This window comes from Arachis ipaensis, chromosome B01 (assembly GCF_000816755.2).
Source record: "Arachis ipaensis cultivar K30076 chromosome B01, Araip1.1, whole genome shotgun sequence".
NCBI classification, from domain to species: domain Eukaryota; kingdom Viridiplantae; phylum Streptophyta; class Magnoliopsida; order Fabales; family Fabaceae; genus Arachis; species Arachis ipaensis.
In genome coordinates, this window is record NC_029785.2 from 96,380,981 (window position 1) to 96,398,909 (window position 17,929).

The 17,929-nt window shown below is 33.4% G+C and overlaps 3 protein-coding genes across 7 annotated transcripts; all 3 read left to right on the top strand.

Annotated features, from left to right (window-relative positions):
* On the top strand, positions 1,175-9,009 carry LOC107609428 (zinc finger BED domain-containing protein RICESLEEPER 2-like). The gene is made up of 9 exons (XM_021110554.1): positions 1,175-1,269; positions 4,927-6,286; positions 6,370-6,516; positions 6,598-6,663; positions 6,964-7,110; positions 7,192-7,522; positions 8,278-8,447; positions 8,529-8,859; positions 8,936-9,009. Exons 1-9 carry the CDS (start codon positions 1,175-1,177, stop codon positions 9,007-9,009), a joined length of 2,721 nt encoding a protein of 906 aa, XP_020966213.1.
* On the top strand, positions 4,076-13,609 carry LOC107632193 (GDSL esterase/lipase At5g62930). 3 transcript variants are annotated; one of them, XM_021122767.1, is made up of 7 exons: positions 4,076-4,209; positions 9,442-9,636; positions 9,744-9,821; positions 10,539-10,679; positions 11,346-11,422; positions 12,263-12,427; positions 12,799-13,106. In XM_021122767.1, the coding sequence occupies exons 2-7, from the start codon at positions 9,538-9,540 to the stop codon at positions 12,965-12,967; spliced, it is 729 nt and encodes a 242-aa protein (XP_020978426.1). In that variant the 5' UTR covers positions 4,076-4,209; positions 9,442-9,537; the 3' UTR covers positions 12,968-13,106. The 3 variants fall into 3 exon arrangements, with proteins under 3 accessions (XP_020978426.1, XP_020978430.1, XP_020978424.1); XM_021122771.1 differs by lacking the exon at positions 4,076-4,209 and adding an exon at positions 13,537-13,609 and having other exon boundaries at positions 9,424-9,636; positions 12,799-12,985; XM_021122765.1 differs by lacking the exon at positions 4,076-4,209 and having other exon boundaries at positions 9,424-9,636.
* Positions 13,581-17,582, top strand: LOC107632180 (GDSL esterase/lipase At5g62930). 3 transcript variants are annotated; one of them, XM_016335861.2, is made up of 6 exons: positions 13,581-13,715; positions 13,972-14,049; positions 15,769-15,909; positions 16,203-16,279; positions 16,918-17,082; positions 17,232-17,582. In XM_016335861.2, exons 1-6 carry the CDS (start codon positions 13,617-13,619, stop codon positions 17,431-17,433), a joined length of 762 nt encoding a protein of 253 aa, XP_016191347.1. In that variant the 5' UTR covers positions 13,581-13,616; the 3' UTR covers positions 17,434-17,582. The 3 variants fall into 3 exon arrangements, with proteins under 3 accessions (XP_016191347.1, XP_020978417.1, XP_020978421.1); XM_021122758.1 differs by lacking the exons at positions 13,581-13,715; positions 13,972-14,049 and adding an exon at positions 15,262-15,403; XM_021122762.1 differs by lacking the exons at positions 13,581-13,715; positions 13,972-14,049 and adding an exon at positions 15,283-15,400 and having other exon boundaries at positions 15,768-15,909.

Here is a 17,929-nt window from a genome sequence, read left to right on the forward strand (position 1 = left end):
AGTCCTTTGCCGGGACTAGTTTTCAGATATCGTAACACATGCTTGGCAGCTTGAAGATGAGATTCAGTAGGAGATGCCATGAATTGACTTAATTGTTGAGTGGCATACATGATGTCCGGTCGAGTAGTGGTGAGATAGATAAGACGGCCAACCAAACGACGATATACAAAAGGGTCGGATAGCAGGGGACTTTTGTCTTGATATAGTCTTGTGGTACTATCCATTGGAACAGAGGCATGTTTAGCACCTAATAAACCAGAATCTTCCAAAAGATCAAGACAATATTTTTTCTGAGATAAGCAAATTCCCTTCTCTGATTGAGCAACCTCAATACCCAAAAAATATTTTAATGGGCCCAAGTCTTTAATTCGGAAGTGTTGGTGCAAAATAGACTTAATGGCAGCAAGTTCAGAAATGGAATTACCCGTGAGAACAATGTCGTCAACATAGACTAAAAGGATATAAATTTGATCACCAATGAATTTGACAAATAAACTATCATCAGATGAGGTCTGCTGATATCCATGAGATAGCAAAAGATGAGAAAGTTTGTCATACCACATACGACTAGATTGTCGTAAACCATACAGTGACTTTAGTAGCTTACAGCATTGATTCGGTTGAGGAGATATAAATCCAGGTGGCAGAGTCATATAAACATCCTCAGAAAGATCCCCATGTAAGAAAGCATTATTGACATTCAACTGATGTATAGGCCAATGCTTCATAGAGGCCTGTGCCAAAACTAATCTGATGGTGGCAGGCTTGACAACAGGGGAGAAAGTTTCCAAGAAATCAACACCTTCAGTTTGAGTGAACCCTTTAGCCACAAGGCGTACTTTATATCGATCAACTGAACCATCAGGCTTGCGTTTGATGCGATAGACCCATTTACAGCCAACCGGTTTAACCCCTGCAGGGCAATCAACAAGACGCCAAGTTTTGTTCATCTCAAGAGCATCCAACTCATCTTTCATAGCACTACGCCAATTAGAGTGTTGATTGGCGTTCTTAAAAGACTTTGGCTCAACGTCAGAATGTAGAGATAAAATAAACTTTTTATGTGAAGGTGAAAGAGAAGAAAAAGACATGACTGAAGATAAAGGATACTTGCACTTTGAGGGAGATTGATTTGTAGAGATGAGAGAGGAGTTACACAAGTAATTAGAGAGATATGCTGGAGGTCGGTGAGGCTGGTCGGAATGACGAGGATGGGGTTGCTCAGGTGGTGAAGAAGGTGACGGGGGATGAGAAGGTGATGGTGGACTGGTGTCTAGTGTTGAAAGTGATTCGGTGGTCATGGGTTCAACTTGGTTAGGAAATGATAGTGAGGAAGAAGGAGAGGTTGTTGGAGAAAATAAAGAACTAGGTGGAGTTGGGTCAATGGGTATAGGTGAGGGTTCAACTGGAAGACTAATTGAATCTTGTTTTTGAGAAGGTGTGTTTGGCAATGTTGGGCTGAGTGTCTGGAATTGGACATTTTTTGTGACTAAGGGCAAGATCATTTCATAAAAAATTACGTTTCTAGAAATCTCAATTCTTTTATCTTCTAAATCATAAACAATATACCCTTTAAAACCAGGTTGAAAGCCAATAAATACAGCCTTTTTTGGCTCTTGGATCAAATTTTGATCTGTTTGCCATTTGGGTAGAAACAAAACATAAGCATCCAAAAACTTTAAGGTCATGATAATTTGGTGGATGATTGAATAAAATCTCAAATGGTGTTTTAAAATTAATTGCGGATGATGGAACTCTATTAAGTAAATAAACAGCATGTCTAACAGCATAAGACCAAAAAGATGATGGTAAATTAGATTGAAACATAAGAGCACGAGCTATATTCAAAATATGTTGATGCTTGCGTTCTACCCTTCCATTTTGTTGAGGAGTTTCAACATAACTACGTTGATGAATAATGCCCTTTGAAGCATAAAAACCAGGTAAAATAAATTCTGGTCCATTATCAGAACGAATAGTTTTGACTTTGGAGTTGAATTGTGTTTCAATTAAAGTAATAAAATTTTTTATTTGATTTTGCACTTCTCCTTTTGATTTTAATAAAGTAACCCATGTAAAGCGGCTAAAATCATCAACAATAGTAAAAAAATATTTATGATTATGAATAGAATTTTGTCGAAACGGACCCCAAATATCAAAGTGTAATAAATCAAAACTTGCATTGGCTTTGTTAAAACTTTGAGAAAAAGAAAGTTTCTTTTGTTAGAAAGATGACAAATGTCACAAGCCTCGTCATGATGCATAGAGATAAAAGGAAATTGTTTATGTAAATGATTAAGTCTTTGCCCAGAAAGGTGTCCTAAACGAAAATGCCATATATTGGAAGGTGTAATGGGTGGTGATTGGATGGAATTTATGGAGTGTGTAGTGGATGAATTTTTACCGAAATTGGGTTCAAAGACATATAATCCCTCTCTCATTCTGGCCAAATCAATCGTCCCCAAATTGTTGCTCTGTAGAGTGCAAGAAGAAGATGAAAAAGTGAGTTCACATATGAGTGGTGAAGTAATTTTTGAAACAGAGATAATATTAAAGTTGAAGTGAGGCAAATAAAGAACATCATGAAGAACCAAGGATGGTGAAAATTGAACGATGCCTTTATAAGAAACAGTAGTTCGAGAACCATTTGGTAAATGAACAATAATAGGAGAAATTTGTGTGTAAGAAATAAACCAAGATAAATTTGATGCAATATGATCTGTGGCACCAAAATCAATGATCCAAGTATTTAAGAATGAATCTCGATTTGAAGAATTGTTAACAGTAGAAAAGGTATTGAAAGAACAAAGATAATGAGTATTTGGACTTGGCAAAAGCTCAAGTTGGTTTGAAGGACGAGCTTCTTCATTGAAAGAAAGTGCCATGAAAGAAAAGTGTTGGGCTGACGAAAGGTCGAAAAGAGGCTCCGGATGAAGTTGCTGGTGTGCCCTTTCTTCTTGATCCATGGATGTCAGCAGAGCTCAAGAGGAGCTCTGATACCATAATAAAATTTTGAAAGAATAGGAAAATAAAAGAATTTGTGAAAGAAAAAGATGAAGAAATTTTATTGATTGTTGATTGATTGAATTGTAAACTATGAAGGTAAAACTAAGTATATATAGAGTATTGGCCTATGAAAGATAAAAGTAGATAAAGATAAGATAGAGATAAAGATAAAGATAAGATAGAGATAAAGATAAAGATAACTATGAGATAAGATAAAGACTAAATTATAATTTAATTTGTGTATTCTGTTGGGCTGAATTTGTGGGCCGTGAGACGTCTTTATTGTTGTCATGGGTTAAGGTGGAAGAGTGGTTTAATAGTCTCCCGATCAAATTGAAGCTCTAAGCTCGAATCCCTAATGTTGACTTTCAGTTTCCTAGGTGTGGAAAAGAAGCCGAATCAGTATTCCATTGTTTAATCCAATGCCCTCAATCAGTTCAAGTATGGAAGGAAATTAATATTATGGACATAGTTGGAATAAACTCGTTCTTTGGAAATGGTGGAAGGAAGTAGTGTGCAAGCATGGAGGTAACACCCATAATAAGCATCGCGGAAGCCTCATTGCCACAAGTGTATTAAAGATTTGGCTAGCTTGAAAGGCACTGGTGTTTGAGTAAAAGCCTACTAATAGCCTTGAAATCATTGCCGCTGCAAGAAAGTTCTCGGAGGAATTTTATCGCTAAAGAAGGACTATGCACTGTTATTATTATTATTATTTTCTTATTGAGATTAGCTTTTTCCTTAGTTTATACTTTAATTGGTCATGGCCTCATGGGCAATAGATTGTTTTATTACAAATCAATAAAGTAACTATCTTTGTTAAAAAAAAATAAATATCTATTCACTTGTTCATACTTCCATTAAAATGCCCAATGTCCAAACTTTACTTTCATACTGCAGAAGCCCATGGGCTCACTCAATTCATACTTCACAGGGACCTAAGGCTTAGGTCAGATGATAATTCATGTGCCTCTTAATATACTGTATTTAGGTTCAAACCTTAGTGAATACACCAAGTATTGAAAAAGAACCATTTAGTATTATATAAGTGAGTGGTAGTGTAAGTGTGTTGTGATATCTAGGATTGAGATCTACTTGACCAATAAAAAAAAGACAGGTTCAAGGGCTCCCACTACTCTTTTTACATGCTACTGTAACAAGCTCTGAAAACGTCTGCGACGCTGCTCCCCACCCTTGGAATATCTGTAACTAGAAGTGTCAATTTAGCCCAAACCTTAGGGCTGGCCCTCAACCCTCCAAAAACATTTTAGCCCACAGCCCTAAAAATTATAAAATGATATTTTGTAAGCCCAACCTTAATTAAGCCCTGCCAACAAAAAAGCAAAACAGGGCTGGCCCTAATTTCCACCACTTGTTCCATATGTGACTTTCTTTAAGATTCTTATTGTCTATTTTCCACCACTTGTTCCATATGTGACTTTCTTTAAGATTCTATCTTCATTTATTTAATTAAAGGCTTCTTGGTCTAAATTTAAGAAATAACTTTATCTTTTTAACAAAAAAATAAAAGGGCAGCTGATCACAAAGTTATATTGTTAAAGGATTCCGAAGTTTTCTATTATGACATCTTTTGATTTTAAATTATAAGAAATTTGTGATTTGATGCTTATGTAGTGTAGACTGATTTTGCAGTCTATAATTTTGTTGGTGTGAAATTGAGATTATGCTTTTGATACTTGTGTCTGCTGGTGGGATGATACTTTTTTCGGCCTATGTTTCAGCTTCTCTTGCTTTTCCATTCCTAAATCCTAATACATGCTTTGCTTGTTTGATTGATTGTTACTGTTTTCTCTTCAATTACTTCTTATTGAAACTTCAGAGATGAATAATTAATATGAATTAATGAATGTTGTTGTTGTTGCTATAGAATTTTAATATACATTATTTGGATATGATTAGGAAATTTATAAACAATGATGATGAGATTGTTTCTGAGACTCCTGTTCAAGCTTCTGGTAGTGTTGATTCTAGTAAAAAATCTAATGTTTGGAGATTTTTTAAGAAGATTGGAAAAGACATAGATGGTATTGAAAAGGCTGAATGCAATTTTTGTCATCGTGAATACAAAATTGGAAAAAATCCAAAAACTAAGAATGGTTACGGGACTTCTCATCTAAGTCGTCACATAGTTTCTTGTAAATCTATACCTCTCAATATTAGAATTGATGATGATATAGAGAGTCTGCCAACCAAAATTGATCAGCATGTTCATAGAAAAAAACTCGCTCAAGCTATAGCAAAACATGATCTTGCGTTCAGCTTTGTTGAGTATGAGGGTATTAGAGATTGGATTAATTACATTAGTCCAACGATTATAATGCCTTCTAGAAACACTTTAGTTTCAGATCTTCAAATGATTTATTCAACAGAGAAAGAGAAATTGAGGCAGAAGATGTCTAGGATACCTAATAGAATTTGTTTGACATCTGATGTGTGGACAGCATCTACCACTGAAGGATATATTTGTCTGACAGCTCATTTTGTTGATGAGAATTGGCGACTAGTGAGTAAGATTTTGAATTTTTGTCGAATGATTCCTCCCCATACTGGAACCGATATGGAAGCAGTCTTATTTAACTCTTTGAAGCAATGTGGTATTGATAAGAAAGTATTCTCTATTACTTTAGATAATGCTTCTACAAATGACAACATGCAAAACATCTTAAAAACTCATCTACGTAAGCAGAATAGTTTGCTTTGCGATGGAGAATATTTTCATGTGCGTTGCTCCGCTCACATTTTAAATTTGATTGTGCAAGAAGGGTTAAAAGTGGCTGCTGGAGCTTTATTTAAAATCAGAGAGAGTGTGAAGTATGTGAAAGCTTCTGATGGGAGAATGATGAAATTTAAAGATTGTGTGCAGCAAGCAGAAATTGAAGAAGGTGTTGGTCTAAAATCAGACGTTCCAACTCGATGGAATTCTACATATATGATGTTGGAAAGTGCAATTAAATTTGAAAAAGCGTTTGACATCCTTAGTGTTGTAGATGGAGCTTATAAAGATTGTCCGACAAATGAAGAATGGAGCTTAGCAAAAAAAATGTGTGAATTTTTAGAGCCATTTTATGAAACTACAAACCTCATTTCGGGTTCATCATATCCAACATCAAATTTGTATTTTATGCAAGTTTGGAAAATTGAATGTCTTTTGGAAAATAATCAAAATTGTGATGATGTTGTTATTATGAACATGGCTTTCAGAATGAAGATGAAGTTTGATAAATATTGGAAGGATTATAGCACTGTCTTAGCTTTTGGGGCAATTCTTGATCCTCGATTAAAGTTAAAGTTTTCTTGAGGTTTTGTTACAAAAAACTAGATCCTTCAACCTTTGAATTGAAGGCAAATGAAGTATTGGAGAAATTTAAAAGGTTGTATGGAGAGTACATAAATACTTTTGGTGGTTCAACAATTTCTCAAAGTAGTAATCAATCTCCTATGTCACCTGAAGAAAGAAGGCTTACAAAGAAGAGCAAAATGGTGATGAAGGTATTTAATTTTAATATAGTATTATTTTTCTCCTATTATGTTTATTCGTTACTTAAATAATCTTTATACTATATCTTTTAGGAGTTCAGAGAATTTGACTGTGAAACCCAAACTTCCAAGGATAAAGATGAATTAGAGAAAAAAAATGTGTGAATTTTTAGAGCCATTTTATGAAACTACAAACCTCATTTCGGGTTCATCATATCCAACATCAAATTTGTATTTTATGCAAGTTTGGAAAATTGAATGTCTTTTGGAAGACAATCAAACTTGTGATGATGTTGTTATTATGAACATGGCTTTCAGAATGAAGATGAAGTTTGATAAATATTGGAAGGATTATAGCACTGTCTTAGCTTTTGGGGCAATTCTTGATCCTCGATTAAAGTTAAAGTTTTCTTGAGGTTTTGTTACAAAAAACTAGATCCTTCAACCTTTGAATTGAAGGCAAATGAAGTATTGGAGAAATTTAAAAGGTTGTATGGAGAGTACATAAATACTTTTGGTGGTTCAACAATTTCTCAAAGTAGTAATCAATCTCCTATGTCACCTGAAGAAGGAAGGCTTACAAAGAAGAGCAAAATGGTGATGAAGGTATTTAATTTTAATATAGTATTATTTTTCTCCTATTATGTTTATTCGTTACTTAAATAATCTTTATACTATATCTTTTAGGAGTTCAGAGAATTTGACTGTGAAACCCAAACTTCCAAGGATAAAGATGAATTAGAGATTTATCTAAAAGAAGGTTTGATTCACACCAATGAAGATGATTTGAAGTATGATGTGCTGAATTTTTGGAAGATTAATGAGGATAGGTTTCCCACTCTGTCAGTTATGGCCAGAGATGTTTTAAGTATTCCCATCACTACGGTAGCATCTGAGTCTGCATTCAGTATTGGTGGACGTGTTTTAACAAAATATCGAAGTTCCACTCTTCATGAGCATGTCCAAATGCTTATTTGCACAAGGAGTTGGTTACGTGGATTTGTTCCAAATCATGATGGTAAATATTTATACTATTTTCTTCAAATAATATTTTAAATTGAATTTCTAACTGTTTTTTAATTGGTTGATTTTAGATGATGAAATTGGTGAAATTCATGAAGAAGAAGAAGTGTCAACAGCAACGATGCATTCCCCTCAACATTCATGATTTTAGATGATGAATTTTTGTATAAATTTTATTTTAATTTTTTAGAGACATTCTTGATGGTAAATTCTAGAGAGTAAGAAAAAGGGTGATGAGATAGTAAATGTCATGTTTGATTTCTTGATATATATAGTTAAAAGTTGGATTTAATATGATCAATGTACATTATTAACATTTATTTTTCAAGCATAAAAATAAAGGGATAAAACAAATTAATGACTTTTAATAAGTTTTATGTGTGTTGTTGAAATAGAGAATGTAAAAAAAAAAAAAAAAAAGAGAGAATGAGGTAACCCATGGGTTGGCCCTAGGGCTTTTGGCCCAAAAAAATGTGTGAATTTTTAGAGCCATTTTATGAAACTACAAACCTCATTTCGGGTTCATCATATCCAACATCAAATTTGTATTTTATGCAAGTTTGGAAAATTGAATGTCTTTTGGAAGACAATCAAACTTGTGATGATGTTGTTATTATGAACATGGCTTTCAGAATGAAGATGAAGTTTGATAAATATTGGAAGGATTATAGCACTGTCTTAGCTTTTGGGGCAATTCTTGATCCTCGATTAAAGTTAAAGTTTTCTTGAGGTTTTGTTACAAAAAACTAGATCCTTCAACCTTTGAATTGAAGGCAAATGAAGTATTGGAGAAATTTAAAAGGTTGTATGGAGAGTACATAAATACTTTTGGTGGTTCAACAATTTCTCAAAGTAGTAATCAATCTCCTATGTCACCTGAAGAAGGAAGGCTTACAAAGAAGAGCAAAATGGTGATGAAGGTATTTAATTTTAATATAGTATTATTTTTCTCCTATTATGTTTATTCGTTACTTAAATAATCTTTATACTATATCTTTTAGGAGTTCAGAGAATTTGACTGTGAAACCCAAACTTCCAAGGATAAAGATGAATTAGAGATTTATCTAAAAGAAGGTTTGATTCACACCAATGAAGATGATTTGAAGTATGATGTGCTGAATTTTTGGAAGATTAATGAGGATAGGTTTCCCACTCTGTCAGTTATGGCCAGAGATGTTTTAAGTATTCCCATCACTACGGTAGCATCTGAGTCTGCATTCAGTATTGGTGGACGTGTTTTAACAAAATATCGAAGTTCCACTCTTCATGAGCATGTCCAAATGCTTATTTGCACAAGGAGTTGGTTACGTGGATTTGTTCCAAATCATGATGGTAAATATTTATACTATTTTTTTTAAATAATATTTTAAATTGAATTTCTAACTGTTTTTTAATTGGTTGATTTTAGATGATGAAATTGGTGAAATTCATGAAGAAGAAGAAGTGTCAACAGCAACGATGCATCCTCCTCAACATTCATGATTTTAGATGATGAATTTTTGTATAAATTTTATTTTAATTTTTTAGAGACATTCTTGATGGTAAATTCTAGAGAGTAAGAAAAAGGGTGATGAGATAGTAAATGTCATGTTTGATTTCTTGATATATATAGTTAAAAGTTGGATTTAATATGATCAATGTACATTATTAACATTTATTTTTCAAGCATAAAAATAAAGGGATAAAACAAATTAATGACTTTTAATAAGTTTTATGTGTGTTGTTGAAATAGAGAATGTAAAAAAAAAAAAAAAAAAAAGAGAATTAGGTAACCCATGGATTGGCCCTAGGGCTTTTGGCCCATGAGAATTTTTGGCCCTGAGAGCTTTTTAAAAATTTGACCCTATTAGTTAAAGGGCTTTTTATTCTTCTGGCCCTATAAAGTAGGGCCAAAGCCAATATTGACACCACTATCTGTAACTCTGTATGGCCAGACCTCTGTATGGTATAATTCACCTTTAACCATTCATCATTTCAGTGTTATATTAACGGGGAATCGTGGAAGGAAGAATGAGGAGGCAAGTGGTCCTGTTTGGTGATTCCATAACGGAACAATCCTTCCGACAAGGTGGTTGGGGCGCTGCTCTTGCCAATGCCTATTCTCGCAAGGTCACACTCTACTCTCAGCTAACTTTCTGTTAGAGTTAGTTTGTTAGTTAGTTAATTAGTTAGCTGGTTTCATGTAACTGTTTCTTGATCTATATTCTCCTCTCCAGGCCGATGTAGTTCTTCGCGGTTATGGCGGTTACAACACTAAGTGGGCTTTGTTCTTGCTCCATCACATTTTCCCTCCGGTACGCTACCATTCTTTGCTTAATTCGGCTCATCATGTTCTCAATTTTTCAATGTATAGATCCGGGGATCAATTCTACAGGGCCAAATATAATTAATTACTTAATTAAGTATAAATGTAGTTTAAAATAATGTTAATTGTGCCTTTCTTCACTAATCTTATCTTCTTCGGGTGAATCCACAAAGTGCCATAAGTATCTTCTACCTTTTCATTTTAATTCACGCATCTTAGAGGGCTGATCTTGTTTGTTTATTTTTCTCGTTTAGTTAGTCATCTGTCTATGTTTCCGGATTTTCAAGTAATCACATTCATTTGAGGTGGTCCAAAAGGCTCACAAGTTTCTTAATATAGTGTTGCTTCTGATCTACAATAACTGTTTTCGAAGTCCTTAAATCTAGATCTAAAATTGTTCAGAAGCTTATTCTACTTAACATACTATATGCACAAACGTACCACTTTTTGTCTATGTCAACCTGGTGCTGCAATAAAATAGAAGGATGTTAGAGATTTTCATATGCATTTACTCAGAAAATTTTGAATATTTAGAGCTTACAGTAAGCTTTGTCTATGTCAAATAAGAGTGACATGGTCAAAGAAGCCTGAGGAAACCAAATGTGATTAAACTAAAAAAACTTTGTGACTTACGTTAAAGTTTAGCAGTAATTCAGAGCCTCTGTTACATTCAAGCGTTTATTTTTTTTGCTGGTTTCCTTTTCAGGACTCAGCTAGACCTCCAATTGCTACGACAATTTTCTTTGGTGCTAATGATGCAGCCTTGTCAGGGAGAACCAGTGAAAGGCAGCATGTACCTATTGAAGACTACAAGCAAAATCTCAGAAAAATTGTTCTACATTTAAAGGTTAAATAGTTTTCCTCCTGAAATTTGATCCCCTTTTAAATACTTGTTCAACCTTTAATTTAAGCTAGGAAGGAGAGCCTTGGAGCAATGGTTCCATGTGATTCCAAGGTTACGGGTTCAAATCGTGGAATCAGCCACGGATGTAATTATCAGGTTAGGCTTCCTGCGTTAACGCAGGATGCTTGTGCGCCTGACTACCCTTTTATCTGCTGCTACTGGATTGAGTCCTGTCGGATGTGTCTGCATTTGAAAATTTTCTTATCTACCCATCCCATATATCCTTTTAGATTCCGAGCTAATGGCTAGGTGAGATACTTAATAAAAGTGAAGATTGAGAGTATTAATTTCGGTTCACTAGCTCTGCAATTTTTTTTATAAGTAATTTCATTATTGTATCTATAATGTAACTCTAGAAACTTGTCTCCTTTTATAAGTAATTTGAAATGCTTTGTGCTATTACTTTTCTATGAATCTGATGATTTTATATCATGTTCCGAGCGCTTTCAAAGGCATGCTGTTTTTCTTTGGACCGTTGCTGTTTAATGCTGTTTCTTCTATGTAGCTGCTGTATTGAGTTATAAGTAGCCCATTGTTGTTTTTTGATGCCTGTGTTGATAAAGTACCAGTTATACTATCTGTTATTAATTTGTCATAATTTGGTTCCAGGAATGTTCTCCAACCATGCAAATTGTGCTTATTACTCCACCTCCAGTATGTGAAGAAGGGCGCCATGCATATGCAAAGTACAGTAAATCCTTTTGTATCCTATTGTTACAATCAACATTTATAATGTGCATTCATTTTTCACTTGGTCTCCATTAAGCATTTGGCTAAATCTAATGAACAATATCAAATGAAACCGTTCATTGTTGTCTGACTTGTAATGTACTCTTATTTTTTACTCAACTATTGCTACATATGGTACAACCATTATGATTACAATTATTATCCCCACTGTCCTATCCATCTTTTCCAAACCTCTATTTAACTATTTCTCCTTCAATTATGTCCATCTATAAGTCTATCTTGTACTCGTGCTAGTCGTTACACTTCTTGCCATCATGGTGATCTATTGTTTGTTCACTTAGTTGTTACTGCAAATGTCTACAAGAACAATTTGGCCCTGTCCCACTATGTGGATTGGATAGATCAGACAGCACTATATTGTCGTGTCATGTACCTGTAAGTATATATACTCAAGAAAAAATATTCTGCAGATAATCCTCTATTGATGTGTGATTATTACCAAGTTATTAAAAAAATCTGCTGTATTTAGACCTCAAAAACATCTCATCCCACTCCAAATTGCTAGTGCATTCTCTGGTTTATTGTTGCTCACTTGGAGTCCATTAAGAACTATGTTTTGCGAGTTTTATTTTGGTGGGAAAGAGAAGGAATGGAATGATTTGAACTGTAAAGTGGACTGAGGTTTACACTTGAGTCCCTTCGTTTCCCTGCCTTTCTGGCCAAAATAAAAGTTCGCACACACGCTCTTTAAGTTTCATGATCTGGCGTAGAAAGAATGTTTGCTTACATTAGCTTCCAATAACTCAGCCATTGTTAATTTCACGCTGATCCTGCAGATCCTTGTATGGTGAAAATGCAATGAAATTTCCAGAAAGAACAAATGAAGTAACTGGTCAATATGCGAGTGCTTGTGTTGAAACAGCCAAGGAAATAGGTGTGTTTTCTGTTGATCTGTGGTCCAAGATGCAAGAAACAGATGGCTGGCAAAAGAAATTTTTGAGGTTCGTTACAACCTGGACTTTGTAGTTATATACTATTAGTGGATGCCTACTAATCCACCTTTTCTCTAATATAAGATAGTCAAGATGGTAAGTAAACCTTTTATTAAGAGTTCTTGTGTTTTAATGAATATATAAAAAGAGTATTAGGAAAGAAAAAGCTTGATACCAAATAACCAAATTCCTATCAATTATTCCCTTTATATACGGTAGATGATATAGTTCTATTGGTAAAACCGTCATGCTTATGTGTTTGTAGGTTTTTTATGCATTGGTTTAGTGTATAGTAAGATAAGAACTATTGTCTTTTCTGAAATATATGGCCACCTATTTAAGAGTTATATTATGCTAACAGTGATGTGTTACTATTACAGTGATGGGTTGCACCTGACACCGGATGGGAATGCAATAGTGTACCAAGAAGTGATAAAGATTTTCAATGAAGCAGGGCTTTCTGCTGATAATATGCCACTTGATTTTCCTCATCACTCAGAAATTGATGCCAAAAATCCCGAGGGAGCTTTTCAGCAGAAATGTTTTTGATGTCACATTGTGGTTTTGGTAGGGATCTTCGATCTAAATCTATTCTATTTGGCGACCTATTATTTTTCTCCTCAACTCTGAAATAGATGTATAAGATCATATATGACAAGACAGATAAATTCTTTATACTTTTGCATTATTTTCCTCCATAGTCTATGATGTCTAAAAAGTATTGCCTAATTATTAAAATGGGTAAAATAATTAATTCTAAATTTAAAAGTATAAAAGTTAAAAAATTTAAAATATTTTAAAGTTACTATAAAAAGTAATTTAGACAAAAGTTAGACACTAAACAAAAGGCACCATAGAATTGGCCTTCCTCCATTCTCTTTTGCCTTCGGTGGTACTATTATTCAGTGTACACTTACTAAAAAATAAATTATAATTTAATATATTAACTACAAAAAGGAGAATAATAGATATTTTGAAGCAAACTAAAAAAGAAAATGATATAACGGGCAACTAAGTAAAATGTAAGAAATTGGATTTTTCTCAATCTCGTTAATAAATGCTATCGTAATTTTGGTTCGAATCACATTAATGCTGAATTAAATTTCATTTCCTTTCAGTCCATTTATCCCGTTAATAATCATCCATCAACTGAAAACACATCCACGTTATTCTTTTGAAAGAATCGTCGGGTAAAAAAATGAGGGGGCAAATCATGCTGTTTGGTGATTCCATAACTGAACAATCCTTCCGGCCAGGTGGTTGGGGAGCTGCTCTTGCCAACGCCTATTGTCGCCAGGTCACACTTTATTTTCAATTAACTTTCAGTTACACTAATTTTCTCTACTCTCAGATAGTCAGATAAGTATCTATGTTAATTGTTAAAAGAAAATTCACAAATAAGTGTCTATTAAGTAAATGTGTTTTTTTTTAGAAAAATAAAGTATTATACTCCTGACTTGATGAATAAGAGAAAATAAATTAGTAAATTAATTTTATATCACTCTTTCTTTCTTTCTTTTTTCTCAAACCAAGTGAAAATCTATATTGTTCAGGCGGATGTAGTCCTTCGTGGTTATGCGGGTTACAACACTAAGTGGGCTTTGTTCTTGCTCAATCACATCTTCCCGCTGGTACGCTACTATGCACTACTCAATGCAACTCATCATGTTCTTCATTCCCCAATTTGTAGATCCGGGAACAATCATTACAGGGGCAAATAAAATTAATTAATTAAGTAAAATATAAATAATATTAAAGTGAATTATACTCCAATTCTCTCTTACATGTCTGTATTTTATTGGCTTTTGGGTATAGAATTTGAAAGGATTAGCGTTTTTGTTAGTGTTTTTCGTCTCTTTCTCGGTCACAAGATTTAGTATGGATTGGCATTTTTAGGGGGGAAAAATATTTTCTTATATAAGTTTAACGGTATTAAGATATAACTTTAGAAAAAAATTGTTAAGTACTCTGAAGTGTTACGTGTTGGGATATTTATAAAGTAATAAGGTAGAATATAGTTATTTACTGGAGATGGTTTTTGAAGATGGATGGTTATTCCCTCACAATGAGGAGTTACCCCATGTTTAAGTTGGTTATCTCCCTAATAGTCATAAATTCATAATAGAAGTAATAGAAAAAATATCTAGCTTACTTCTGAAGTCAAGTTGGCACATGGATTGGTTTTGCTATTGTTGAGCCAGTTTCGGTGGCCTAATTTCAAAGGTAGCTTATCTGCTAACAAGGACGTGGGCTGGGCTTTATTAGTTGGCCCAGGTATGAACATTAAGAAAAAAAATAGAGATGATTCTTTTATTTTAAACATGTTGAATGTTTTAAACAACCTTATCCAGCAGGAACACTTCTTTAATTTGTCAATTTTAGACACACTCACTTATTGACACTCGTCCAATACGTATCTTTTGTGTCCAAGCGCATTTTAATAAAATATAAAATTTCTTTTAAGTATATTTAGACACACTTAAATACTATTATATATCAGTATATCAATTTTATTCTTAACATGTATTCTTTAAAATGAGTTTAGAAATAGTATATATTATTAATTATTAAAACAAAATATATTTTAAATATTTTATATAAATAAAAAAAAAATATTAAAAATAATTAAAAAATTAATTTATATTTTAATATTAATAAAATACCAAAATATCATTATAATTTATCTAAAAATTATTTTATATTATATATATATATATGTCATGTTTCGATCTCTTATAAGAATTTTAAGAATTTTAATGAGATCTTATTAAATTAAAATTCCTTTTAAATAAAAAACTTGTTATATTTTCTAGACACAATTAATATCTAATAAAAATATTTTAATAAGTAAAGTAAAAGATAACACAAAACACACAATGTTCTTCTCCACGATAGTTATCTTCTAATCTATCGTTTCAGGATTTTCAAGCATTCACACCCGTTTGAGGTGCATTAAAATCCTCACAAGACAAGTTTCTTAATATGGTGTTGCTTCCGATCTACAAAATCTGTTTGCTAAGTCCTTAAATCTAGGTCCTTAATTTTGTTTGTGTCAACCTGGTGTTGCCAACTTGCCTTAAAATAGAATGATAGGAAGAGAAAACTGGTATGGATAGGAATTTGAAATGTATTTAGTCGGAAAATTTTGAATATGAAGCTTATATATTTTTGTGATTAAACTAAAATATTTTGACACTCTTACATCATAGTTTATCAACAGCTCCGAGCCTCTGTTACCCCCATCTTTTCTTCATTAACTAAATAGAGGTTCTTTACTTAATTTTGGTAAATTGCTTAGTTAATGTTGAGCTCCAAGTGTGTTTATTTGTGTGGCTGGTTTCCTTTTTCAGGACTCATCTAAAGCTCGAATTGCTACCACAATTTTCTTTGGTGCTAATGATGCAGCCTTGTCAGGAAGAACCAATGAAAGGTTCCATGTACCCATTGAAGACTACAAACAAAATCTCAGAAAAATTGTTCTGCACTTAAAGGTTAAATCTTTTTTTCTCCTTAAATTTAAGGGTGCACTTTCATTCTGGTAACTATAATGTAACTCTGGAGACACTATATTCTTCTGTATGACATTGTCTTGATTTTCTGGAATGTTAAAAAGTTTTTAAAGTCACACTGTTTTTCTTTGAACCTTTGCTGTCTCTTCTATGTAGCTGCTGCATTGAATTAATTAGCAATACTTGGGCATGGCAACAAGCCAAGAACAAACCCTTATGCCATTAAGTACCAGTTATATTATGTTTATTAACTATAGGTCATAGTTTGGTTCCAGGAATGTTCTCCAACCATGCTTATTGTGCTCATTACTCCACCTCCATTTTATGGGGAACGGCGCCATGAATATCTAAAGTACGATAATAAATCCTTTCCTTCCTTATTTTTACAGTCAACATTCATAATGTGCATTCATTCAACTATTGGTACAACCAGTATAATTGCAGTTATTATCACCACTAGTATCCATCTTTTCCAAACCTCAATTTGACTGTTCTCCTCCAGCCATGTCCATCTACAAGTCTATCTTGTTCTCTCTTGCTAGTTGCTACACTTCATGCCATCATATTGAGTTGTTGTTAGTTCACTTAGTCGTTACTGCATCTGCAAGTATCTACAACAACAATTAGGCCTTGTCCCACTGTGTGGATTCAGATAGATCAGACAACACACCATACGATTAATCTTCTGTTATTGTAAGTATATAGTCAAAGACAAAATCTTCTGCGATTAATCCTCTATTGATGTGTGATTATTACCAGTGATTAAATAAGCACTTCAGCAGTATTTAAACCTTGTCCCACTCCACATTATATGGTATAACATCATTGCTACTGTATTCTCTGGTTGTTTTTAGAGTTCTAACTTTGAGTCCGTTGAGACACTGTTTTGCAAGTTTTGAACCTTCAAACCCTTCATTTCGCTTCCTTCCATTTCAAGCAAAACAGTTGTTAGTTTCATTTTTTGAGATATTATTTTGTTGGATTCTGCAGATCTTTACTTGGTGAGAATGCACCGAAGTTGTCAGAAAGAACAAACGAAGTTACTGGTCAATATGCAAGGGCTTGTATTGAGACAGCCAAGGAAATGGGCGTGATGTCTGTTGATCTATGGTCCAAGATGCAAGAAACAGATGACTGGCAAAACAAATTTTTGATGTTTGTTACAGCCTGAACCTCGTAGTTATACACCACATTATACGATTATAGGCATCACTGGCACTATTCGATTATGCATGAGTTTCTGAAATTTATGGCTACCTATTAATAATCATGTTTTATCTAACATTGATGTTTTACTTTTACAGTGATGGGTTGCACCTGACAATGGAAGGGAACGCTATAGTGTACCAAGAAGTGATAAAGGTTTTCAATGAAGCAGGGCTTTCTGCTGATAACATGCCATTCGACTTCCCTAATCACTCCGACATTGATGCCAAGAATCCTGAGGAAGCTTTTCAGCAAAAATGCTTTTTGATGTCACATTGTGGTTTTGTTAGGGATCTTTGAGACAAGTCTATTCTATTTGGTGACTTATGATTTTTCTCCTCAACGATGTCATAATCTCTAAGCTTAAATAAAACTGCGTTGAGTCAATGAGTAAATTAGTTGGATCAAAGACCGGACCTTTAAGAAGCAAGCTCTGAGATTTCATGTTAGTGGTGGAGAATGACGCCATATCATTATTTATAGTATTTGAAAGTTGAATTTGTTGAATTTTTATTTTAAAAGGTAAAGTATGATCTCTTATCTTTGAATAGTTTTTTTCTCATATTTTTTCTTAGTCTCACCTATGAAATAAATTGTGAGAGATCACACTTTACTCTCTAAAGTGAAATTCAAAATTTAGAAGATCTAAATCCTTAAAAAATTTTCCCAAGAAGTATGGTGAATTGGAAATATAGTCCCTATATATTTGAAAGTTTAATATTGTTTTGTTAAATATTCTATAATAATTATTATCTTTTTTTATAATTATATATAAAAATTAGCATTTAATGCATAA

Excerpts from the sequence above, each read along its gene's own strand:
- LOC107632193 (XM_021122767.1), top strand. The coding sequence starts at position 9,538 with ATGAGGAGGCAAGTGGTCCTGTTTGGTGATTCCATAACGGAACAATCC. Across the intron at positions 11,423-12,262 it reads GGGCGCCATGCATATGCAAA|ATCCTTGTATGGTGAAAATG; the intron begins GTACAGTAAATC and ends CTGATCCTGCAG. Across the intron at positions 12,428-12,798 it reads TGGCAAAAGAAATTTTTGAG|TGATGGGTTGCACCTGACAC; the intron begins GTTCGTTACAAC and ends TTACTATTACAG.
- LOC107632180 (XM_016335861.2), top strand. The coding sequence starts at position 13,617 with ATGAGGGGGCAAATCATGCTGTTTGGTGATTCCATAACTGAACAATCC. Across the intron at positions 15,910-16,202 it reads AAATTGTTCTGCACTTAAAG|GAATGTTCTCCAACCATGCT; the intron begins GTTAAATCTTTT and ends GTTTGGTTCCAG. Across the intron at positions 16,280-16,917 it reads CGGCGCCATGAATATCTAAA|ATCTTTACTTGGTGAGAATG; the intron begins GTACGATAATAA and ends TGGATTCTGCAG.
- LOC107609428 (XM_021110554.1), top strand. The coding sequence starts at position 1,175 with ATGCTGGAGGTCGGTGAGGCTGGTCGGAATGACGAGGATGGGGTTGCT. Across the intron at positions 6,517-6,597 it reads AGAGCAAAATGGTGATGAAG|GAGTTCAGAGAATTTGACTG; the intron begins GTATTTAATTTT and ends TATATCTTTTAG. Across the intron at positions 8,448-8,528 it reads AGAGCAAAATGGTGATGAAG|GAGTTCAGAGAATTTGACTG; the intron begins GTATTTAATTTT and ends TATATCTTTTAG.